Source organism: Rhipicephalus sanguineus, chromosome 11 (assembly GCF_013339695.2).
Source record: "Rhipicephalus sanguineus isolate Rsan-2018 chromosome 11, BIME_Rsan_1.4, whole genome shotgun sequence".
NCBI classification, from domain to species: Eukaryota; Metazoa; Arthropoda; class Arachnida; order Ixodida; family Ixodidae; genus Rhipicephalus; species Rhipicephalus sanguineus.
Window position 1 is genome coordinate 140,356,896 of NC_051186.1, and position 26,342 is coordinate 140,383,237.

The following is a 26,342-nucleotide window of genomic DNA, read 5'->3' on the forward strand; positions in this document are numbered from 1 at the left end:
TTTAAGAGGGGGGGAGAGAGCATTGAAGATGACCCGCGCGAAGGGTGCCCAAAAAGTGCAACAACTCCTGAATTGATTGACCGTGTGCACGATATGGTTTTGGAGTGAAGTTGCGTGAAATTGCCGAGGCTGTTGGCATCTCAGTGGAACGTGTATGTCACATTTTGCATAACAAACTACACATGAACAAGCTCTGTGCAAGATGGGTGCCGTGCATCCTTACTCCTGAGCAAAAACGCAACCGCATGACGATGTCACAGCGTGCTTTGGAGCTGCATAACAAAAATCCAGCGGACTTTTTGCGCAGATTTATAACAATGGATGAAACTTGGATTCACCATTACACACCGGAATCGAAACAACAATCAAAGCAGTGGACTGAAGCCGGGTCCTCTACACCAAAGAAAGCGAAGTCAGTTCCCTCTGCAGGAAAGGTGATGGCCTTTGTTTTTTGGGACGCTAAAGGCATTCTGCTTGTGGATTATCTTGAAAAGGCTAAAGCCATAACTGGGGAGTATTATTCTGACCTTTTGACTCAAGTGAATCAGAAAATTCGTGAGGAAAGACCAGGTTTGCAGAAGAAGAAAATCATCTTTCATCAGGACAATGCACCGGTGCACAAAGGACATCTTGCAATGGCTAAATTTCACGATTTGAAGTACGAATTGTTGGAGCATCCACCCTATTCTCCTGACTTGGCCCCGTCGAACTACCACCTGTTCCCAAAACTCAAAATCTTTCTTGGTGGGCAACGTTTTTCATCAAATGAAGAAGCGATTGCTGCTGTGGATGAGTACTTTTCAGGACTTCCACAAAGTCATTTTAAGGACGGAATCCTGGCTCTGGAATATCGATGGACCAAGTGTGTAGAGTTGAGAGAAGACTATGTTGACAAATAAAAATAACTTTGAAGGTCCAAAATGCTTTTTTCTACATCAGGCCGAGAACTTTTCAGACCACGCTCGTAAGTGCACGACTGCAACGTCCCAAGTATACTTCATGGGTGACAAAATCAGCTCTTCTGTAATCGAACCAAACGACAGCCTAGTGAAATGCGTGCAGTGAAATGCATCGTGATGCGCCCTATGTCTTCAACGAAAAAAGACCTGCAAAGGCTCTTAGGCGCTGTGAACTACTTTTCTAAGTATCTGCCAAACTTGGCCAATCGCACCAAAGCGCTTCATGCCTTGCTGCGAGACGATGTCATTTTTTAAGGGACAGACGAGCATGACAGGGAATGGAATCTTTTATGCGAAATGCTTACGAAAGCTCCTGTTCTTGCAATATACGATGCTTCAATGCCTGCAAAGCTTTCCGCTGATGCATCGGCTTTCGCTATAAGAGCTGCACTTTTTCAAAAGCACGGTGAAGAATGGTATCTGGCAGGCTATGCTTCCAAAATGCTAACAGACACGGAGCGTAGGTACGCACACACAGAGAAAGAAGCACTGAGCATTGATTTAGATGCGAAGCAGCTTTTGCTCGGGGCAGTGTCCAGCGGTGGCGTCCACGCTCCACTGCGCATGCGCCTACTCGCGCTGCAGCCGCGGCGCAGCATGCGCTCCCGCCAAGGAGAAGTCTTCTTCCTCTTGTTCTTCGACCGCCTTGATGATGATACGTGCAGAGCGTGCGCTCGCGCCAAGGAGAAGTCTACTTCCTCTTGTTGTTCGACCGCCTTGATGGTGATACGTGCAGAGCACTTTAGGGGCCCGGGCTGCCGTATGCTGTCCTAGCTTGGCGTAACGCAGACAAAACCATGTGTGCTGGCATGCGCTAACGCGTTCAGACCTGTGTAATGGGCTGGGTAAGACGCTGTGGCCTCTCCCCCTTACACTCTCAGCAATCATGTGATGGCGTCGGGGAACGAGATTCTGCAGATGCGCGATGAACCAACGCACTGTATCCTAGTCAGAACACGCTGGCACGCGCTAGCGCGTTCGGGCCTGTGCAAGGGGCTGGGTAAGACGCTGTGGCCTCTCCCCCTTACACTCTCTCAGCAATCACGTGATGGCGTTGGGGAACGATATTCTGCAGACGCGCGATGAACGCACATGCTCCCACGTGGCGTGGCGATGAACCCGCGTGGCGTGCTCCAACAAGAGTTCGGGACGAGTAACAGCAACAGCAACCACAGTGAATTCATGGTGTGCTCCACTTGCAAGGACGCGTTAACATCAGGCAAGGTGCCCGTGATGAACGGAACTTTAAGTCGACCCATGCGCTGTTTCGCATCCCCACATGATTCCCTTTAGTGGGAGATGGTGTAATTTTTTGGGTGCAAAAAGTTCAGCGAATTAGTCGTGGGCAGGCAGATAGTCATAGAAACTGATCACAGCCCTTTGATAGCCATTTCTAAAAAGGGGCTCGGTGATATACCGCCAAGACTGCAAAGACTTTTCTTGCGCATGTTAAAATATAGCTACAAGTTGCAGCACGTTTCTGGGAAGAAGCTGATAATAGCGGACATGCTCTCTCGCATTCAGGGACAGAAATTGCCAGAAGATTCCTCCGAGGATGTTGAAATTCATGCTATAAGCATCTTGTCTGATCGAGTAAGTCCTAAAACAATGGCAGAGCTAGCTGAGGCTATCGCAACAGACCCTGAACTGCAGATCGTGATAAAAAGACTGGAAGCTTCGCAGCCCATCGAAGGTGAGCTGAAAAGATGCGCAAATGAGTTATCTGCTGTCAGGGGCATACTGCTCAAAGGGACAAAAGTTGTCATTCCCACTTCAATGCACAAACAAATGTTAGAGCGCCTGCACCGCGGTCACCTGGGCATTGGAAAGTGTAAAAGCTCGAGCGCGGCAGCTCATGTACTGGCCTCGAATGAATGACAACATAACTGCTATGATTGAGCGGTGCCCTTCCTGCAAATTACAGTGGAACCTCGTTAATGCGTACCTGCCGGGAACGCCGCATAACTACGCACTAAACGGTAGTACGCATTAACCACCAGGTAAAAATTTTCATCTCCTCGCATACGCAATCGCCGCCAGCAAAGCAATAAATACAGTGCACACAGCAAATATTGCCTAAAGTGCCCACTGCAAGGCCTTTTCTTTGTTTTTGCCAAACTGGAGAAAAGATTCTCGTACTCTCGCACGACCGTCCGATAGTGCCGATAGCACGCGTTGGCGACGCCAAGGAGCATTTCGGAACTGTTACAGGGTCCGGTATGCGCAATGACCAACATAGCGACAGAACGGAAAGTGTCGGCTTTCCGCGATATATGTGTGTGCGTCTCTACCGCGATCTGCTACTATATGAAAACTGACACAGTTCCAGTGAAACGCGGTACGGCTGCGTGGAGCCAATCGTCTCCTGGCTAGTTGCGTGCAGCGCGTCGCCTTCTCGGCTCGCGCCGTCACTGCCGGTCCCGCTTGCTGTACCGTGTTGTGTCGTGCGACCCCTGGTGCCATGCTGAGACACCAGTGCTGTTGTGCTTTCTATTCATGCTACTGGGGGGAGCTGGGTCTCTGCCATGCCTCTGTGCTACCACCAATCTGGCGTGGTCATGCCGGTCATGTGACCCGTGCCTCGCTGACCAATAGCCTTTCCTCTCTCTCCTTAAAACCGCCTGCAATAAACGCGGGAGAGCAGTCTCCCGTCAGTCTCGCCGAAGCTTGGTCTCTGCGTCTTCACTCCGCGCGCCCTCCCGTCGTTCGGCCTCTCCGTCGGCCCGCCGCGGGTTACTCCGCGCTCCTGTCCTACACAACACATGGCGACGAGTTACTGAACCCGGTTCAACAGGCGACGCCAGGAAGAGCACGACGTAAGTGACACTCACCTCGAGTCGCATTTCTCCTGCACGTCGGTGCTTTGTCCTTCCTGCTTGCTACATTGGCGTCGACCTGACTTTTCTTGTTCCCGCTCCGGCTCCCTCTACGACGCCAATTTCCTGCTTGAGCCTTCTGCCTACCTCCTGCACACATGGCGGCCCTTTTTGCCAACCTTCCTCCATTCCTCGACGTGCCCGGCACGCCTCCTATTCCGTGGCATAAATAGAAAAAAATTTTCCAGGTACACCTGAAGGCGGCCGGCGGAAGCGGCTGGGAGGACGAAAGACGCGCGTCAGCACTTCTCAGCGCGCTCGGTGTCGAGGGCCAGCGGAAATACTTCGCCGCGCAGGAGCAGCTCGAAGCTCAAGGCGTCCAAAATGCTCCACACACAGCCAGCATGCCGGTGGCGTTGGGCACAAGTGCGGTGTCGACGACGGAAGCGGCGGCGGCGACGGAGTACGACACGTTGCTACAATTCCTAGACGGGCTCTTTGCCGAGACGACTAACGTGCTAGCCGAGCGGCACCTATTCACGAGCCGCGAACAACTGCCCGGCGAAACCTTCCTCGAATTCGTCGCAGCTCTCAAAGAGAAAGCCCTCTCGTGCAAGTTTGGCGCCACTTACGACGACAGAGTGCGGGACCAAGTAATTCACGGAGTCGCCAACGCACATGTACGGGCCAAGCTACTGTCGTACGGGGAAGCCCTTACGCTGCAGAAAGCCGAAGAAGTTGGACGCGACTTGGAGGCGCTCAACAAAGCCAACGCGGCATTCGGAGAGAATGAACGGCTACTCGGCTCGCTCGCCGGGGACGGCGGTAGCGTCCAGCGCGTCGCACGTGGCTACGCAGCAGCTTCACAAAATGGCGGGTCGGCTTCCTCGGCGGCCCCGCATGTGACTCAACATGGCGGCGGCTTCCCCCCCAACTCGGGTGGCCGCGTCCAAGATGGCTACGCGGGCTCGTCAGCGCGCCTCCAGGACGGCGTTCGCGGCCAAGATGGTCAGCCTGCTTCCAAGCCTCTAGTTGGCCCTTGTTTTCGCTGCGGCAAGTCAGGGCATTTGGCGAATTCCAGAAATTGTCCGGCAAAAAACAAAACTTGCCAATCTTGACGCATCAAGGGGCATTTCGCGGCAGTCTGCCGTAAACGGCAAGCGTCGGTGCAAGAAGTTGCCCCCGTCCAAGACGCTGACTCCGGCACGACCACAGTCCTGTCCGTGCAAGCTGCGCCGACTAGCCCAAGAGACTTGCGCATCCCTGTTATCGTCGGACGACATAGCCACATGTCATTGCTGGTGGACACCGGAGCCACTGCATCGTTAATGACCAAGAAGGACTTCGACATGCTTTTCGCTTCGAAGCACCGAATGCTCCAAACGTCTATCCAACTGCAGAATTTTTCGAAGCACCGCATACCGGTCCTAGGGTATTTCCGCACAGACTTGCAGCACCATGGCAAGCGGGCCTTTGTCACCTTCTACGTGACCGCACACGGCACTTCACTGCTGGGGCTCGACGCCATCCAGCAGTTGGGACTCCTGATCGACGGCGCAACGCTAACGTGTCGTCTGGCTTCACCCGTTTCCTCGCAGCTTCCTGCAGGTGTGCCTCCGGGGTTCGAGCACCTGTTCGACGGGGAGCTGGGACTTGTCAGGGACTACGTCCACCGGGTCAAGAGGCGGCCGGACATCGTACCAGAGTCCGCCAAGCTACGTCGCCTGCCTCTGGCGCTCCGGCAACAAGTCGCCAGCGAGCTGCGTCGACTCGAGGACAACGACGTCATCGAGCGGGTGTCGGCATCCGAATGGGTGTCGCCACTCGTGGTCGTCCGTAAGAAGGACGGGGACATCCGCCTCTGCGTCGATCTGAGAGAACCGAACAAGGCCATCGTCGTCGACGGGTTCCCACTGCCCCATGTGGATGAACTGCTGCAAATGTTGAATGGTGCGTCATACTTTTCAAAATTGGACTTAGCATCAGCATACCACCAACTGCTCCTAGAGGAATCTAGTAGAGATTTAACTACGTTCATTACACATGAAGGATTGTTTCGTTTTAAAAGAGTATGCTTTGGTCTAGCCTCCGCACCTGCGGTATTTCAAAGAATGATGTCTAGTATTTTGCAAGGCTGTAACAATGTTGCGTGTTACTTGGACGACATACTAGTATGGGGAAGCTCAAAGTCTGAGCATGATACAAATTTGAAGAAAGTGTTAACCTGCATTGCGCAGAGTGGCATGAAACTGAACCATAAATGCATTTTTGCGGTGAAGAAGTTAACGTTCTTGGGGCATAAAATTTCTGCAGAGGGTATATCGCCCATGGAAAGCAAAGTTCGGGCAATCCTTAATGCTCCTCCTCCTACGTGCCTGAAAACCCTTCAGTCCTTCCTTGGCCTTACAGGGTATTACGCAAAATTCCTTCACCACTACGCAGATCTCGTTGAGCCACTCCGCAACATGCTCAGACAGGGCCAACAATTCTCTTGGTCAGAAGATGCGCAACGCAGCTTTGAACAAGCGAAAGCTCGCCTTGCGTGTGCTCCTGTTATAAAAATGTTTGACCCTTCATTGCCAGTGGTTGTTACGACAGATGCTTCTGATGTTGGTCTGGGTGCAGTGTTACAGCAACTTGTCGGTTCTCAGTTACACACCATCGCCTTTGCATCTAGGACCTTAACCCCTGCAGAACGAAAGTACTCTGTGGGCGAGAGAGAAGCATTAGCATGTCTATTTGCATGTGAGAGGTGGCACGTCTATCTATGGGGAAGGCATTTCACGCTCAGGACGGATCACCAGGCAGTAGTTGCCCTGCTAGCGGCAGGTAACTCGGGCAGACGTCCTCTCCGTATCTCCAGGTGGTCGGCCAGGCTAATGTATTACAACTTCCACATAGAGTACTACAAAGGGTCTGAGAACCGTGTGGCTGATGCATTGTCGAGACTTCCATTACAAAATGATAGTTCCACTGTTCAGGAAGAGGACATTGTCTCCCTTGTAACCACTGTAGTCGACAAGCAGACTGTTCAGGCAGCTACTGCGTCTGATGAAGCATTGCAACGGGTCATTCACTACGTAACTCGAGGATGGCCCCAGAAAAAAAACTCTAGACACGGCACTGATGTCCTACTTCCACGTACAGGAAGAGCTTTCTTTCGTTGACGGACTCTTGATGCGGGGCGAACGTGTAGTTATTCCAAATGTCCTAATACAGATTTTCTTGCAGTTAGCCCATGAGTCGCATCAGGGTATTGTTCGCACTAAGCAGCTGCTACGTGAGCGCTATTGGTGGCCTCACATGGATAGGTGTGTGGAAGAGTTTGTAAAGCAATGTCACATCTGTCAGCTCGCTGATAAGTCCGCTAAAACTACAGCACCTCCATTTCAGCCAGTACAGTGGCCTGAGCAGCCATGGCAGCAGATAGGTATGGACATCATAGGTCCTCTGCGTACAGCTCCTAACCCTACATATGCTATCACCTTAATGGATTATTATTCTAAGTGGCCTGAAGTCCTTTTTACCAATTCAATCACGACGCAAGACGTCATGAAGCTGTTCAATGCTGCTTTCAGCCGTGAAGGTCTCCCTGAAACCTTAGTTGCAGATAATGGACCCCAGTTTACGTCCAGAGAATTTCACGATTTCTTAAAGGAAAGAGGCATTGTCCATCACTTCTCATCCAACTATTACCCGCAGGCAAACGGGCTAATAGAGAGATTTAACCGTGTTCTCAAGGAACACATTCAGGTAGCTAAATGCAACAGAAAGATGTCATTCAGAGCACTACAGAGTTCTTAGGGTCTTACAGGATCACTCCTCATTCTACTACTGGTTGTTCACCAGCTGTTCTGCTTCACGGTCGCCAACCGCGATCAACCTTAGACATCAGTAAACATAAGCTTCCGGGTTTGCCACAAACCTCTCCTTCAGCACTTCGTGAAAAGGTTCAGCAAAAGCAGCAGAATACTAAGTCCTATGTAGATGTGCGCAAGGGCGCCAAACAAACTCGGATTAAAGTAGGCGGCAAGGTAAAGGTTAAGCTACATACGAAAGGTCCATTCAGGTTCAGCAAACCCCTTACAGTCCTACAACAAGTCAATCCGTCCACATTCCTCCTCAGCGATGGCAGGAAGTGGAATGCTTCAAAGTTAACGCTCGTTCCACATGTAGCTACAGCATCCCTTCCGTTAATGCCTCATTCTGAGCCCATCACTGATGCAGATCTCCTCTCTTGTTACGATGACTTGGGTAATCTTCCCTCTACTTCCAATACAGAGCTGTTGCCTCAGCAATCCATTCCTAGTGCCCCGGCTGCCCAGTGCGACGGCGCACCAGCTGAAGTGCACACTCCGATGCCTGCGACCCAGGATCAACCATCGGGACTTCAGGAGGAAAGTCCTGGCTGTTCCTCCTCACCTACAGTAAATGCACCAAATTCCAACACGGGGGAGGGAAGAAATGGGAATGGGTCTTCAAAGTCGGCTCAAGACAGCCGCAGCCCACAAAGTTTTTTGCCTGGGAGTGATGGGAATGGGTCTTCAGAGTTGGCTCATGGCAGCCACAATCCGCCAAGTTCTTCTGGGAGAGATGGGGACGGGTCTTCAAAGTCGGCTCCCGACAGCCGCAACTCTCAAAGTCTTCCTGCAGGGCCTGGGTCACGTCGCCCACAGCGGACGCGCAAGACCCCAGCCCACTTGAAGGACTACATCACAGACTAAAGTAGTCCGCATCTTCTGGGGCTATACTGCCTTAGAGGCCCGCAGTATAGCCGCAGAGGTCTAGTGTGTCTGTGTGAACTTTTCGTGCATAGTGCAAGCTGGCACTTGTGTTGGCGTGGTGAAGTGACTTTTTTTTTTGTGTGTGTGTAACATAGGTTGTAATATGTACATATAGGACTGAACTTCTGCGTATTGCAGGTGCCATCTTTAGGGGAACTTGAATGTGATTTTTTTAGTGGTTCCTGATGTACCACAGTTACAATTGTATAAGGATGCAATTCTTCCCAGGGCGGGACGATGTTGTGTCGTGCGACCCCTGGTGCCATGCTGAGACACCAGTGCTGTTGTGCTTTCTATTCATGCTACTGGGGGGAGCTGGGTCTCTGCCATGCCTCTGTGCTACCACCAATCCGGCGTGGTCATGCCGGTCATGTGACCCGTGCCTCGCTGACCAATAGCCTTTCCTCTCTCTCCTTAAAACCGCCTGCAATAAACGCGGGAGAGCAGTCTCCCGTCAGTCTCGCCGAAGCTTGGTCTCTGCGTCTTCACTCCGCGCGCCCTCCCGTTGTTCGGCCTCTCCGTCGGCCCGCCGCGGGTTACGCCGCGCTCCTGTCCTACACAACATACCGCACGCGCGCATTTGTCGTGGGAGTATTCTTCGTACCCACTTCGCTCCAGACCGTGCACAGATGCGGCGATGAGCACAGATGAGCTTGTTCGGTTAACGTGGCGATGACGAACTTCCTGCAAGCGATGCGCACTCCGCGACGCTCTAGCGGTCCTGGCAGTGGACAGAAGCGCGTTTGGGTGGTCGCCCAATAAAAGCGTGTAGTATGGTTACAACAGCGCTACGCTTGCTGTACCGCCCCGCCACGGTGGTCTAGTGGTTATGGCGCTCGACTGCTGACCCGAAGGTCGCGCGATCGAATCCCGGCCGCGGCGGCTGCATTTTCGATGGAGGCGAAAATGCCTGAGGCCCGTGTACTTAGATTTAGGTGCACGTTAAAGAACCCCAGGTGGTCGAAATTTCCGGAGCCCTCCACTACGGCGTCTCTCATAATCATATCGTAGTTTTGGGACGTTAAACCCCAGATATTAATTAATTATTTAACGCTTGCTGTACTGTACGCGTGCGTTTAGCGTGATAGCGTCTATGCAAAGAGGTTTCTCGTCACCCACGACCAGCAACGCTCAACTCCGCAACAGCGAGCTGCTTTCGTTTCTACAAAGAGGCGCGCGCTTGAACACGGCCCTGCACAACGAGGCGGCAGCGATCGGCGGCCCAGCGCGTTCAGGTTGTCGCCTATTAAAAGCGTGCAGTAGGCTTAAAGCAGTGCTGCGCCGCACGCGTGCCCGAGCAGATATCTGAAGATACTTATTGTGATAAGGTTGTCGGCGATAAGTCATGTTGGCGCGTTCGTCGGTGGCCGCCGCCTCACCTTCGTTCTTTCCTGATGCTTACCCGCAAAGGCATCGACGCAATCGCGCGGAAGTCGGAATTGGTGATCGACCGATCTACGCACTTCTCGAAAAGACTAAGAACCTTTGGCGGCACATTGTGGCGTTGGGAAGTTCAGCGGCGCAGTAAAATTTTATGACACAAAAGGTTATCGCGGTACGCAGGGTACGCGCTAACCGAGAGGCGTAGGGTGAAGCACTACGGCTTAAGCGGTCAGCGAATGCATTAGGCTCTATGAGACTCGGTCGGGGATTCGTCGCAACTACGTTTTAACCGTTAGTACGCTTAAAGTGGGTACGTATTAACGAGGTTCGACTGTACATGCGTACAGACAAGCCAACAAGCCGTTGCTTTCACGGGATACACCTGATCACCCATGGAAGCGAGTAGGAGCAGACTTGTCTGAATATGCTGGAAAACATTATATCGTTGTGTATGACTCGTATTGAAATTTTCCGGACTTTGACGAGCTTCAAGAAATTACTGCAAGAGCAGTAGTCCGAAAGCTATCATGCATTTTTACTGGATACGAGATACCCAAGCAGCTCTGCATGAAGGGAGGGCCACAGTTCACGCGAAAGAGTTCAAAGATTTTTCCCATATGTTTGACACTGAACATGTTATTTCCAGCCCCCATTTTCCTAGATCAAATGGCATCGCAGAGAAAGGACCAGGTCATCAGGAAATTGATGAAGAAAGCAGGAGCAGCAAATGACTTCTGGCTGGGGCTCTTAAAACTACAGAAAATTACCACTTGAAGACGGCAGGTCACCTGCAGAGCTTTTGATGCACCGAAACCTTCGTACATCACTGCCCGAGTTTCAACACTATACACCATATACACACCATATATATGTGCCCACATGTCAAAATAAAATCACTTGTAAGTCAGCGCTATTGTCGTGCCTTCTTCGTCTTGTGTCCTGTCTCAATTTTGCGCTGCTTTCTCCCCTGTTTAACCATGAACCAACTAGCCCAAGCCTCGACCATAGTATGCTCATCTTCAGAAAGCAGTGAAACTTTAGTGGGATCGCCATCGGGAAGCGGCGAAACATCTGTGCGCATGCCAGCGGAAAGCAACGATACATCTGTGGGTGTGCCACTGGAAAGCAGTGACACGTGTGCGTGCCAGCAGGAAGAAGTGAAACGGGTGGAGGTCCCCCTCTAGAATCCAATGACACACCATGCAGAAGGAAGAGAGTGATGCCAGCAGCTCTACGGGCGCAGCCACAGTCTCCGGATGAGCAGGCTGTTCGTGCCACTTCTACCAGCCCCATGGCATGCAGGTCGACAGGGGAGAGGCAACAACCTTGCCGTTTGAACTACGATGAACAATTTCCTTATATAAATTAACCTGTTAAGTTGCTCTTTGTTTAACTTGTAAATAACAATGTTTTTCCTTTGTTAAAAAATGAGCGTGTAGCATGTAGCAAAATGGCAGCACTGTGCATGCCACAAATGTATAAAAGCATGCTACTGATAATAAGCATCACTGTCTGCTGAGACACTGACACACGTGTGTACTCAATTGGATACTTCCTGAACAGGAACGGCATCCGTCGCACGCTGGTGCCTCCTTATCACCCTGCTTCCAACGGGGCTGCAGAGCGGGTGGTACAGAATATCAAAGATAAACTGAAGAAAAGCACACTGGGTGAATTCAGGACACAAGTGGCCAGAGTGTTCTTCCACTACCGTTCAACGCCTCATGAAGTAACAGGCCATGCATCGTGCGAGTTGCTCATGGGGAGAAGAATCAAGACACCCTTGGATGTAATGCACCCAAGTATTCGATAGTCTGTTCAACTGAAGCAGATAACGCAAAAACCACATGCGAACAAGGGTTGCCGCATTGCACCAATAATGGACCCAGGTGCCCCAGTGTTCGCCAGAAACTTCCGATCAGGCCCACCAAGGGTACCTGCTTCTGTTAGCGGTCCTATGAGCTGCGCCTCATCGGAGGTTGTATCACAAGATGGAACTGTATGGCCCAGACATGGGGACCACAGTCGCCCCAGCCTCGTACAGACGCCGCCACCTGCAAACCCTGTCTCTCTAGACCCACCACCTGCGAAGAATGTTCCTCTAGACCAGGCAGCTGAGCAGCAGGCAACAGAGCCTGTGGAGCTTGCAGGAGCAGCTGCTGAGCCAGAACAGCCACAAAGTCAGTCCCACCACAGAACTGGACTACCACAAGCAGTCATTCAGATAGGAGGAAGCCGTGTTCAACTGCGAAAAAAGTGACCGAACAAGACGCCCTGTGAACAGGTATTCTCCATGACAAGAACTAAAGGGGAGGAGTGTCACAAATGATATTATGTGCTGCACCAGCTGTAGCGCCGCCGCCTACTAGCGCCACCGACTGCTGCGAGCAGAAGGGGGAGTGAGGAGAGCAGGGCTGGGGCAGTTGGAAAGGAATAAACAGTTCATGTTGTGTTCGCAATGAGCTCGGGTCTTGGCTCCACTTGTTCCGGCTACATGTAACAATATACTTTTGCAAGCAACGTGCACTCTACATCTCCGCGATGCTTTGACGGTCCTGCACAACAGGCGCCGCACGTTTGGTTTGTCGCCTAATAAAACACGTAGTATACGCTCGTTGTAAGTGCATCCATGTTTCTCGGTGCCCGTGCCGCTCAACACCAGCGAGATACTTTCGTTTCTACGAAGCGACGCGCACTTTATCTCGCACGGGGCGGCGGCAGCGAACTTGCAAAAAGCAGTATCGCATGCTTGTACTGCTTGTACCACGTTAATCCGAACAGTGTACGCCACATGTGCAGCCGACCCGATAGCTGCAGATGACTGTGATAAGGTTGTCGGCGATAAGTCATAATGGCACGTTCATCACCGGCTGCCACATCGTCTTCGCTCTCTTCTGATGCTTATCCATGAAGGCATCGCCGCAATCGCGCGGAAGTCATATTGATTGATCAGCCAGTCTCTGCCGATACCAAAAAGACGGAAGACATTTTGCAGCACATTGTGGCGCCGACGAAGTGAACTTCTAAGCGCTGAAAAGTTATCGCGATCATCGCTTATTGCATTTTATGGCTTCTTGCATTCCAAGGCATAGGTTCATCGTAGGCGGTCATAGCTGCAGAGAACAGCGCCAGGAAAGTTTGCCGTGCGAAAGCTGACCACAAGGCTTCATGATGCCTCCTATTCCCTGCTTTTTTTTTTTTTATTCATCACTGCCATTCTGCCACTTAAGAAATGCCAGGAAAGTGAGCGACCTCGCTCGCAGCGTCTGAAATCAGCGACCTCGCTCGCAGCGTCTGAAATCAGCGAGCAGTGCTCGCCGATCTAAGTCATCTTCGTCACAAGTAAACTGGAACGGGGCACGCGCGAGCATACAGCGCTCCAGTGCGCCTCTCATGCTTTAGAAGACCTGCTTTAACTTTTTTTCTTCGTATATGCCATATTTTTACCGTGACCATGTCTTAAGTGTGTGTTGTAAAAGTAGGAGGCTTTGAAAAATGTTCGCCATATGTGGACACAATTTCCATGGGTAAGAGCCCATATGCCGTCCTGGTCATGTCTCTCTTCTGTGTATGTTTTTTTAAAGCGGCAGTATGTCATGCAGTAAGCAATACCAACTAGGCAAAGCAAAAGTTCTCCTCAAATTTCGATGAGTAGCATAGGAAAAACATAAGTGCACCGAAATATGGTCGTTATAACCGATAGATTGTTATATCTGGGATCATTATGAGTGGGTTCGACTGTATTGGGAAAATGAGATAAAAAAACAGAAAGCACAATGATAATAGTTAATGGCAATGCGAAGAATAATTACAAGAAGGCGCAGCAGTGGGAAATAGTACAGTACAAAATGCAAAGGAAAGAAAACAACACAGTTTACAAATGGGATACAGTACAGATCATGGTGATTACCAGGCATGATTTCTTCAAGGCTTAGTGGTCGAAAGATTCAATCATTTTGATTGTGGAAAAGAAAGTGCCATTAGACGATTGTGGAAGGAAGTCGATTCCACTGACTGATAGTTCTCAAAAAAAAAAAAAAAAGAGTTGCTGAAGGACGATGTATTGTATTTATGTTGCCTTATCTTGTGTTCGTGATCTTTGCTTGCTGATGTGTAGTGAGGCCGGTTAATGTATCCGTCACGGGGAATTCGAGTATGAAAATAATATATGCTGTGTAATAGCTTCAGTCAAAATGACGTTCTTCGATGCTGCAGAGACTTCCATTTTAATATCGCCTCGGATTTCATTGCACTAAACTGTCTGTCATATATGGGTATATTAAGCACATATCTTGCCGCAATGGACTGAACTTTTCCTAATCTTTGTTTGATGCTGTTGAAGGTCCCACAGGCAGCACGCGTATTCCAGCACTGATCTTACGTATGATTTATATAATGACTCCCGGGTTTGTTGGCATTATCTAAAGGCAACACACGAGCACCGTGCCAGACTTTTATACCTACAAAATTTATGTAGAAAACTTTGGGTGAAATTTAAACATCTCCAGTTAGTTACCATTTCACAGGAGTACTTGTACAAGCGTCTTAAAGGGGTACTGACACAAACATTTTCAGTTGTTTTTTTGCATCAAATGAAAGCCCAAGCCCTCAAGAGCCCTGGAAAGGTAGTGCTAAGCGTGAGTGCACCCTGAAAAAGTAATTGCATTATGTTTTTAAAAGCTAGTTTCGGTTCCTACTGTACCCTGATGTCACAACACGGTATGAGTTTCTCGCCACGTGCTCGCACAATACATAGCGACGTTTCCACGGCCACTCCGTACCGTGGCTCCGTTGGCGACGCACAAGCGGGAAATTTTGAATGTTTTGGTGACGCACAAGTGGCCATCTTGGAAGTTTTGGTACCTGACGTCATCAGAACTAGCCAGACCGCTGCGTGATGTCACCAGAATTAATAATAATATCTGGGGTTTAACGTCCCAAAACCACGATATGATTATGAGAGACGCCGTAGTGGAGGGCTCCGGAAATTTCGACCACCTGGGGTTCTTTAACGTGCACCTAAACCTAAGTACATGGGCCTCAAACATTTTCGCCTCCATCGAAAATGCAGTCGCCGCGGCCGGGATTCGATCCCGCGACCTGCGGGTCAGCAGTCGAGCGCCATAACCACTAGACCACCGTGGCGGGGAAGTCACCACAATTAGTACTGTAGCCTGACGTCAAGCTAGTGTCGATGTCGCGATAGGTGCGCCATGGAAAAACTGACTTTAATATCAAATAAAATACCTTATCAGCATTTGCTGAGCTTTACACTTGCTCAGTCGTCTCTGAATACAGGAGATTTGTATGGCAGAGTAAACTTGCCTTCGAAAAAAGGTGTCAGTACCCCTTTAAAGAGACTCCAGTTTGTTCTAGGACTTTAGACAACCCAATTAATGAAATAATCAATCAATCAATCAATCAATCAATCATCAATCAATCAATCAGACAGCATTCTCCTTCTTCTTTTTTGCAATATCAGCACTGCACAGTACCTGCCAGTGTTGAGTCATGGCGTGCCAAACACCCACTTTGCCCAGGTGACTCAAAGCAACTAGCTGGCTCCCAATGAAGAACAGGCTGTCCACAGGAACACTCAGGTGGAACACACCTTAACACAAAGAACACAAGCATCGCTCACAGTCAAGCACAAATGTCAGACAAGGCAATACCATACCTGCCAACCTGAGAACCTCAACAATGGGAGATTCATAGGCCAGGGGGGTGAAGAGGAAGGGGGGCGGGGGAGAAGAGGGAGGGGGGGGGGGGCAAGAAAGGCACAACAAAAGAAAATTTCAGGATTGTTACATTCACTCAATTATTGCCGGTAAATTTTTCAGACATTGCCAATCATACTGGTACTGTCAGTTACACAGCGTGTGCCGCTTGTGTAATTAAGAGACAAAATGTGCTATATCCCATGACAGCTAGCAGCCACTTGCCAATCTTAATACGCTTTATTACATGACACTGATGTACTATGGCGAAGTTGACATAAAAATCGTTACGCAGTGCAATTGACGTTCAAAACTAATAGAGTTTAATACAATAACCTAGAGAGGAAACGGGCGCTGCGATCGTTCGACCATCATGAGAATGATGGGAAGTACAGGCTTCAGAGTGGATTGCGTTAGCTAGTAAACTGTCTACGGATCTTTTTCTACAGTTTCAGTTTCGTTCTTCGGGACGCGTGGGTAGTGGAATGCGTTGCAGAGCACACAAGCAGTACCTTTGTTGTTCGAAGAGGCTGAAGACCGCTAGATCTCTTGGTTTGCTGTGACATTGCAGCTTTACAGGTTGTATATGACAGTCTTAGCAAAGGATCGTGCAGCCACCACTGTGCATAGATGTAGCGTCCCATGCCAGTGTAGGAAATTGCATAGAGTTCACGTTGGTTTGATAAGCGCATCTTGCGAAAGCCCATTCAAATCGGCTGAAAAACAACAGCAAAGCTAAGTGGACGCACCGTCACGCTCCTCTGACTTGACTTCACAACAAAACGAGAGATGCGTTGGAGGCAGACCACTTGGACAGACGCACCTGGCATCGCAGCAGATGACACGTTAAATGTTTCTCACTCAATACAGTACTGTTATTTCCATAAATAGATAATGCGTACTTTCGAGGGAAAAACAAGCGTGTTTGTTTTAGGTGTTGTAAAGAAAATAATTGATTGTACTGTGATGCCAAACCTGGAACACAATTGCAGAGCAACGCATACCCTCGCGGTTGAAATTGTCCAGGTTTCACTCCCATCTCAGGGTCACGCAAACTTTTTGTAATAAGTTTTATGTACGAAAGAATGAACCACGTTCTAATTGAAAATAATTTCATATCACTTTGTTCTACACTGAGCAAACAAGCAACGCAAATCTCAAGAACCTAATCCATCCGAAGCAGATCCGAAGCTTGTACTTCCCATCATTCCCATGGTGGTGGAAGCACTGCTCAAGAAGCCTGCTTAGACACTAGCGCCAGATTCCCCTCTAGGTTTTATAGTATGAAACTCTATGAGAAAATTTAACTAAACTTGCACGTTTCTGATATTTGAGTGCATGATGACCCTGTGTACGTACTACGGTGCCTAAAACAGCTGCCATATGGTTGGTAGGCATGACCCAGCAAAAAATCGCATGTCTGTTTATGTGTTATTCAGAGTTCCTCACTAAGATTAAATATAACACACATCACCTTAAATAACAAAGGCCCCACACAAACACAGTGGCAGTGTTACTTTGAATAAAGGCAGAAATAAAGACTCCCCTTCGGTGGCCCCTCAGGAAAGCTGTTGGGTGTCTTCGAAGCATAACATTTTAGTCGTCATTTTCTTTTCACAGTGGGGTTAGTGCAGTTTTTCGAGAGATTTATTGCTGCGGCCATACAACCTCTATCTTACAATATGCCATGAAAGAGAAGAAGGGCTTATTGCAAAGCTCAGACGAGCTGGTGGTCAAGCCAAGTGAGTTGTGCAATCCCATACCACATTGGTAGCTTAGCAACAACAAAGCAGAGCCCTGCGTCAGCGAGTCACGCATTACATGTGGCAACACAAAGGTGACACAGGTGAGAGAATTAACGATGCTCTTGTTCCCGTGCTTCTACGCACATCCTTGCTGACTGTTTCGAAGTATGGTGCATCTAACGTTAACGTTAGAGAAATGATGTGGGATAGTGCCGCCCTCAAGCGCATAAGTCTTTCAAGGCAGGTGTGTATAATGCATTTGTGACAATGCAGTAAAAAGGAAGATGACACCATTCTGCTTTGCACAGTCGCCACCTCCCAAAACAATGCATATATGCCATCATAACCCTCACAATGGATATACCTGTTGAAGTCGTCAGGGACGAGCGAGAAGGCAGGAGGCTGAGTTACGTGGACACTGGTTTATTCCAAACGGCGTTCTCCCCTTGGAGCCAAGCCACGCGCCACGCGCACCTCGAGCACACGCTGTCACCAGCTTCGCCTGGCTTGTTCTAGATCGCAGCATCTACAACATCTCCCAATGCAATCAAGCGAAGTTCGCTGCAGCAGGCGGCTTCACGCACCTGCCACTTCTGGTATGCCCTTGGGAAGTGTCCTGGCAACGCGAGCGAGTGTCTATAGCACAATCACTGGTACTGGCGCTATCTGTGTTGTTGTGACTTCGGGAATATGGAACTAGCTGTGTCCGGTTTCTACGTACAGCACCAGTGTCGGTGTTGACCCAATAAGATCGAGGCTTATCGGCTGGGGCTTGTACTGCCCTTTGCTCTTGAGGTCTGTCACCCACACGGCATCTCCATAAAGAAGTTCCGGCAAGTCGCGGACTCTGTGACGTCTGTCGAAGTCTTTCCTTTGACGTTTTCTGTATCTTTCCTCAAAATTCCGAAGGCTGTCTTGATCTGGCAATTGGGGTGTCAGCTTGGTGGAACAAAGAGGAAGCCTGGATCTCAGCCGACGACCCATGAGCAGTTCGGCAGGGCTATATCCATTCTTCAAAGGAGTCGACCTGTAAGCTAGAAGTGTCAGGTAAGGGTCCTTGGTCTTCGTCATGGATGCCTTGTTGATTTTCACTGCAGCCTCTGCAAGTCCATTACTTTGAGGATAGTGAGGGCTAGATGTAATGTGCTTGAAACCATAGTCTTGGGCGAAGAGTGAAAACTCAGTCGACGAAAACTGCGGGCCATTTTCGGAAACCACTTCCTCGGGAATTCCGTGGCGTGCAAAAATGGACTTGCAGTGGTTGACTACGGCTGCGGAAGTGAGCTTCTCAAGTCGAACTAGTTCGGGGTATCTTGAATAATAGTCTGTAGCTATCAACCACCACTGGTTCTTGAAGTGAAACAAATCCATCGCAATGTGTTGCCAAGGCCTCTCAGGGAATTCGGAGCTTATTAGTGGCATTTTCCTGTTGACTCTTGTTTCGATGCATTGCTGACATCGCTTCACCAGGGACGAGACGTCAGATCCTATGGTGGGCCACCAGACAAAGTCTCTGGCTCGAGCAAATGTCTTTGTCATGCCAAAGTGTCCTTCGTGCAAGAATCGTAGGATTTCTTTCCGGCATGAGTCGGGGACGACAACTCGCAAGGCGTAGAGGAGTAAATCATTCTCGACAGTGAGCTGGTGTCGGTGGTCGCAGAAGGGTTTTAGGTTAAGTCCTAAGCCTCTCCTGGAGGGCCATTCTTTCTCGCACAGCAGACGAAGTTGTGTGCAAAACGGTCTGCTTGTTGGGATGCCTTTAACCATTGTAAGCAATGTTGCTTTATCGGAATAAAGGTTGTCATAGAGCACAGGAAAGCTTCAACGCTTTCTTCGAGGTCGCTGTCTTTCGTCTCTCGCAGAGGCGCTCTCGAAAGTGCATCTGCGGCTAGAAGTTCTTTGCCTGGAACGTATGCAACCTCATATCGATATCGCATCATTCTCATCTTTAGCCGCTGTAATCTAGGCGTCAAGTCGTCAAGACTCTTCGAAGTGAAGATTGGAACCAACGGCTTGTGATCCGTCTCTAGCTTGAACAGCTTGCCAACAAGGTAATCGCTGAATTTATCGCATGCCCAGACTAAAGCAAGAGCCTCTTTTTCAATCTGAGCGTAGCACTTCTCGGTTTCTGAGAGCAACCTCGAGGCATAAGCGATGACAGAAAACTTGCCATTCGTTTGCTTCTGCTGGATTAATGCTCCCAGTCCGAAGGATGATGCGTCGGCGGTGACGACTGTTTCTTTTGATGGGTCGTAGACTCCAAGGACAGGACGAAATGAGAGCACAGACTTCCACCTGTTGAATGCCTGCTCCTGTGGAGCACCCCAAGCAAATTCTTGCTTTTTTGACAACAGGAGTGTGAGTGGCTGCAGAATATCAGAGAGATTGGGAACGAATCTCGCAAGGTATGTTGCCATTCCGAGAACTCTCTGCAGCTCAGTCCTGTTTTTGGGACTCTCCATTTTCAGTATGGCTTCAACCTTCTTTTTGTCGGGTCTTATTCAGTCTTCATCGAGCCAGTGTCCAAGGAATGCAAAGCGTTGAACATTAAACACGCACTTGCTGTCGTCCAGTGTCACTCCAGCCTTTGCAAGTGCCTGCAGCACATTTCGGAGTGTCTCATTGTGCTCATGGCTGTTGGAACCCCAGATGAGGAGTCGTCCATGTGACAGACAACTCGACTAATGCCTTGTCAAATGTACGCCATCTGCTTCTGGAAGCGCTCAGGAGCTCACGCAATGCCAAATGGTAGTCGGTTGAAGTAGAAGCGCCCAAAAGGTGAGATGAAGGTGGTGAGTTTCCTTGATTGTTCACAAAGTGGAATTTGCCAAAATCCAGAGTTGGCATCAAGTTTGGAGAACACCTTAGCTCCATGAAGAAGTCCGAGAGTGTGCTCCACGGAAGGAATAGGATGCCATTCTCTGAGAACGTGGCGGTTCAGCTCTGTAAAGTCGACGCATATTCTCACGTCTCCGGAGGGCTTTGGGACGACTACCATTGGTGCACACCACTCGGTCGGCTCATCAACAGGTGATATGACACCGAGTTTCTGCATCCTTTGAAGTTCCAACTTTCTCTTCTCGTACAATGGAATTGGGATGCGCCTCGGGGAGCTGAGTGCGAAAGCTTTTGCTCCTGGTTGAAGCTGAATCCTGTGTTCTTTGAGCAGCTTGCCGAGTCCTTGGAACACCGCTGGAAATTCTTCTTTCGGGTTCACTTTGTCGGCAACAGCGTTTACGAAGGTCAGCATCTGTAGCTTTTTGATGGCTGGCTTGCCTAGCAACGGAGTGCAGGTCTCATCTAGGACGTATATATCCTGAGTAGTCGCGTGGTTGCGGTAGATGAGCTGGACATTATGCCTATATGGTTAGGTAGCGCACTTTCGACTGGGACAAACTGGGACTGGGACTGATCAGTCACCAACTAGCCCAGCTCTCAACCTTATAGATGAGCTGGAGTTGTGCCACTCCTGCTGCTGGAAGAAGCTTTCCATCTGGGCCATGCAGCTGACGAGGAGGAGCTGATAGAAGCGGCCTGTCCTTGAGCATCTGGAATACGTGCGTCGGGAGGACGGTTTCGTCGGCACCAGTGTCAATTTTGAAGTCTACTGGCTGGCCTTGAACCAAGACTGTTGCTTCCCAGTTTCCAGCATCCGTCGTCTTGACTGCTCCAAGAAATCCTGCTTCTAAAGTTCCGTGCTCGGTTTCGACACAATCGAGGCGTCACGACATGCATACGGAGGCATAGTTACCTTTCTTCTGGCAATTCCTGCAGACTTCCGAGCGTGCTGGGCAGAGAGTGCGAGAGTGACGCTCTTGACCACACCAACGGCACGGTTTCTGCTCTCTGTTTTTACCGGAGGGTGAAGATGGCTTGCTTGCCCCGCGTAGATAACTACCGCTTTTGTCTTGCATTGAAGCACGTCGACTGGTCTGCGCACCGGATGCAACTTTGTTCAAAGATGGCACTTCCTGGTGGAGCTCCGCTTGTTGCTGACGGACACTCTCAATCTGGTGGACGGAATCGAGAGCCTTTTGTAGTGTGAGCTCCGCGTCGAGCTGTAACCTGGCGGATAGCTGCTTGTCTTTTATCCCAACCACGAGGTGGTCGCGCACGAACTCCTCTCGAAGAGCACCGAACTCACAATCTTTCGAAAGCGTGTGAAACGCAGTGACGAAATCTTCGGCCGACTCGCTATCTTGTTGCAGTCTGGTGTTGAATCTGGCTCGTTCGAAGATTACGTTGCATCGCGGAATAAAATACTTGTCGAACTGCTCCACGACGGCGTCAAATTTCTTGGAGTTCTCTTCAGATAAAGCGAAGGTGGCGTAGATTTCCTCGGCTTGCTCACCCATGATGTAGAGCAGGGCGTCTACTTGATGTTGCTCGGGCTTCACGCACAAGCCTGAAGAGGTTCGGAAACGTTCAAAACCCTGTTTCCACTTCGGCCACTTGTTCGGCGACGAAAAGTTGAAGGCATCCGGCGGTTGAATAACGAATGACGCCGTGACCTAGAACGTTAGAAGGTCACTCTGCTTGAGTTCCGAGAGTATGCGCATAGGGAGCAGCTCACCGGTGCTTTTTTGCTTGCGGCGTCCTTCGCAAGGACGATGACTAGAAGCCGATGTCCACTGGTAGCACCTGTTCTTCTGACACCACATTGACGTCGTCAGAAACGAGCGAGAAGGCAGGAGGCTGAGTTACATGGACACTGGTTTATTCCAAATGGCGTTCTCCCCTAGGAGCCAAGCCACGCGCCACGCGCACCTCGAGCACACGCTGTCACCAGCTTCGCCTGGCTTGTTCTAGATGGCAGCATCTACAATAATACCTGTCATTGCCACATTGGCAAGTATGAGGAGTGATCATTATGCAAGAAGAAAAAAACTTATCTTGGTCACAGACCTAGGGGCGTGGTCACTACATGAATGAAATGATTATGTGAGTAAATATGGTACTATATTTACTAGGGCCTTTTACTAGCACTTTTAAAATATGAAACCTTTCATGCGCCTTCTTAGAAACAACATTCTTTCCCTAACTGAGAGAGTTACGAACTAAATACAGTTAAACTTAGATATAAAGAAATGAACAAATGCTACAAAATTTTCATTAGAAAGAGGCTTCTACTGTATGCAGTTTTAACCTGAAAATTGGAAAATTAAACACACAAATTCAAGAAAGAGAGAAGTGGAGGTGGACATCACGTAAAATATTTATTTAGTGGCAAAAAACTGAGTTATTTTCCTCCGTTGCTTGTTCATAAGGGAAAGCAACGCTTAATGCTCATAGGTCATCATCATCAATCAACACGACACTTCACCATCGTCTAGCAAGCCGGCGGCGCAACATTAAACGTCAATGGCATCCAGCACCTCCTTCGTGGAAGGCAAATAGCTTGATGAATCTACATGTCAAGATCTGCTGTTGTCACCAGAATATCAGACATTTTCCGGCAGCGTCTCATCTGACATCTCGGTACCAACGACACAGTTGTCCGCATACGAGAAATTGCAATGCTGCACAACGTCCAGAGTTGCTTCATTCAGACTGATGACTTCGGGGAAGCGTGATCTATAGTCAACAAGCAACACAATCTTGACCCTTCATGTGGAAAACGTCTACTCCAACTTCCTCTCAGCGAAGACTAGGTATTTGAGAAGGCATCATTGGCTCTGCATATTGGGCGCACCTTTCTGCACACTTGGTGAAGTTGGAGGCTAGCATTGAAGAAAAGGAATGAACGCCGACCACAATAAAAACCCTTTAAAAACAAACAAGACGTTTCGGCTCCCGCATGGGAGCCTTGTTCACAAAGAAGTGTAAAGTCAGTTACGGTTCAATAGGTGCCGCAAGCATCGCGCATACACATAAGGAAAGTTTCCGTCGTTGCGGTTGAGTGTGCGCTCTGTCGTCTGTATTATCAAGGATTCCAGATTAAGACGCGAAGACAATTTTCTTTCTTTTTCAATGATGCTGGCACTGTCCCAATCGATCACGTGTCCAGTCAATTCAGCGTGTTCCGCCAAAGCATTAGATGCAGTGTTCTTTTTCTTGACGTCGTAGCGGTGTTGTTTCACTCTCTGCTCAAAATTTCCCGCCTCGCCAACGTAAACATGATTGCATCCGGCACAAGGGATGCTGTATACCACTCCGGGATACTTTTCTTTTGCCAATTTTTCTTTCACATTCACCAGCGAGTGTTTTAGTTTGTTGGCTGGAACATGGGCGATTTGCACGTTGTATCTGCTGAATACCCGGGCCAAAGATTCGCTGATTCTAGGCACATATGGTACCGCTGCTCGCTTTTTTGGGGGCGCATCAACATGACGTGCAGAGCATGACAGTCCGTTTTCAACAGAGCGAATAAAAGAATCCGGGTACCCACTAGAAGTAAGGTCGTGATGCGCCTTCATTACGTCAGCCGAAGCGTCTTTTGGGTCTGAGCAGATGCGGTTTGCTCGAAGCAGAAGTGAAGAAACAACTGACCGTTTGTGGGAGGCTGGATGCACAGAATTAAAATTCAACAAACGGCCAGTGTGAGTGGCTTTTCTATACACGCAAAACAATAATGCATGGTTGTTGCGCTTGACCAGTACGTCAAGGAAAGGAAATTGGCCATGCTGTTCTTCCTCGACAGTGAACTTAATAGCTGGATTGATGTTATTCAGATGATTCGTGAAGGCTGGGAGAGTGTCCCTCTTAATTATGCTGAAACAATCCTCAACATAACGAAGAAAAACTTTTGGCTTCGGGGTAAAAGAATTCAGGGAACATTTTTCAACCAATTCCATCGTTAAATTGGCGGCTGTAACTGATACAGCGGCCCCCATCGCTGTTTTGTGCACCTGCCTGTAAAATGTGCCCTCGAAGACGAAATACATATTGTTGAAACAAAACTTCAAAAGCCTTCGAAGGTCCGGTACATCGATGGGGTACCTTTCCCGCAGTGGTATACAGCATCCCTTGTGTTGGATGCGATCATGTTTACGTGGGCGAGACGGGAAATTTCAAGCAGAGAGTGAAACAAGACCGCTACAACGTCAAGAAAAAGAACACTGCATCTAATGCTTTGGCAGAACACGATGAATCGACTGGCCACGTAATCGATTGGGACAGCGCCAGCATCATTGAAAAAGAAAGAAAATTGTCTTCGCGTCTTAATCTGGAATCCTTGATGATACAGACGACAGAGCGCACACTCAACCGCAACGACGGAAACTTTCCTCACGTGTATGCGCGATGCTTGCGGCACCTATTGAACCGTAACTGACTTTACACTTCTTTGTGAACAAGGCTCCCATGCGGGAGCCGAAACGTCTTGTTTGTTTCTAAAGGGTTTTTATTGTGGTCGGCGTTTATTCCTTTTCTTCAATGCCTCCTCCCGACCAGACGGGATTCCTTCATACCTTGGATTTCATTAGAGACAAGCACCTCGATGTGTCTGATGACTCCCGGCCACCCCATGGACTTTCGAGCGATGGCTTTGCATTCCTGGGTGCTCGTCATGAATGAGGTCCAGTAGAAAACGCAGAAGAGCGAAAGGCACTACATTGCGGACTCCCTTCAGAGGTAGCCCCTCGCAGACACTGAGGTCTCCATGATGCTGCCAGTGTAGTGCGGAAGAGAGACAGAATCTGATAGGCACAGAAGACGAAGACAAAGAGCTCGGACAGCACGTGACACTGACTGACGCTTTTCTACCCAGGCTGTTCATCTTGCAAGTAAACCTTCCTATAATTTGGTGGAGTTGCTGGGTAGTCTTTGAAGCTGGAACTACAAAGACGCACCTTAACTTCAGCATCAGCAATGCCAGAAGAATTCACCACCCAAGGTACCTCCCAGATTTCAGCCCCTGCATGTCCCAACGTGCTGCCACACTCTGACATTCAGCGGCACTGACGATCAAGACGTTGAGGACTGGCTGGCTACTCACCAGAGGGTGAGCGCAGGAAACAAGTGGGACGATGGAGCTAAGCTGACTTATGTAAGCTTTTACTTGGCCGGCATCGTCAGTCTCTGGTTAGGCAATCACGAAGCCAATATTGCCAACAGGGCTTCGTTCAAGGCAGCCCTTTAGGAAGGTGATTTTAATGTGTTCCTGAACTTCATCGGCAAACTTTCCAATCCTGCTGCAGAAGAAAATCTAAACCTTTTTTTTGGGAGGGGACTGCAATGTCGACAGGCTTGTGCACACGCGCTATAGGCAAGAACTACAAGACCTGTTGATCACGAACAGCCTGAGCAATGTTATTGCAGCGCCAACACGAGTCACTCAAGAAACTGCAACGATGTTAGACCTCTTTATTACGAATGCTTACATTGATGATGTAGTAGCAGATGTTATTTATACGGACATTAGCAACCATTTAGGTATATTTATGCTGATGAGCACTACCTGCAGTTTGATAAAAAAGATCACATCTACACACTACGTTCAAGACATCACACTGTTACATGTTGCCGGAATAAGTGGAGCTGAGACCCGAGCTCAATGAGAACACAACATGAACTGTTTATTTCTTTCACACTGCCCCAGCCCTGTTCTCCTCACTCCTACTTCCGCTCGCAGCAGTAGGTGGCGCTAGTAGCCGGCGGCGCTACAGCTGGTGCAGCACACGGGATCAATTGTCACACTCCTCCCCCTTTAGTTCTTGTTATGGAGAATACCGGTTCACAGGGCGTCTTGTTCAACCACTTCTTCACAGTGGAACAGGGCTTCCTCCCGACGGAGTGACTGCTTGTGGTAGCCCAGTTCTGTGGTGGGACTGACTTTGTGGCTGTTCTGACTCAGCAGCAGCTCCTGCAGGCTCCACAGGATCTGTTGCTTGCTGCTCATCTGGCTGGTCGAGAGGCACAGTGTTTGCAGGTGGTGGGACAAGAGGCACAGTGTTTGCAGGTGGCGGCGTCTGTACGAGGTTGGGACGGATGTGGTCCC

General features: G+C 49.4%; 1 protein-coding gene across 5 annotated transcripts in view; it reads right to left on the reverse strand.

Moving 5' to 3' along the window:
* LOC119374811 (SH3KBP1-binding protein 1) overlaps positions 1-26,342 on the reverse strand; it is a 739,328-nt gene that overhangs the window by 357,748 nt on the left and 355,238 nt on the right. For all 5 annotated transcript variants that reach the window (XM_049411036.1, XM_037645000.2, XM_049411037.1 and 2 more), the window contains one exon: positions 15,438-15,553. In XM_049411036.1, coding sequence (XP_049266993.1) covers positions 15,438-15,553 — 116 coding nt within the window. The remainder of the gene's footprint in view (positions 1-15,437; positions 15,554-26,342) is intronic.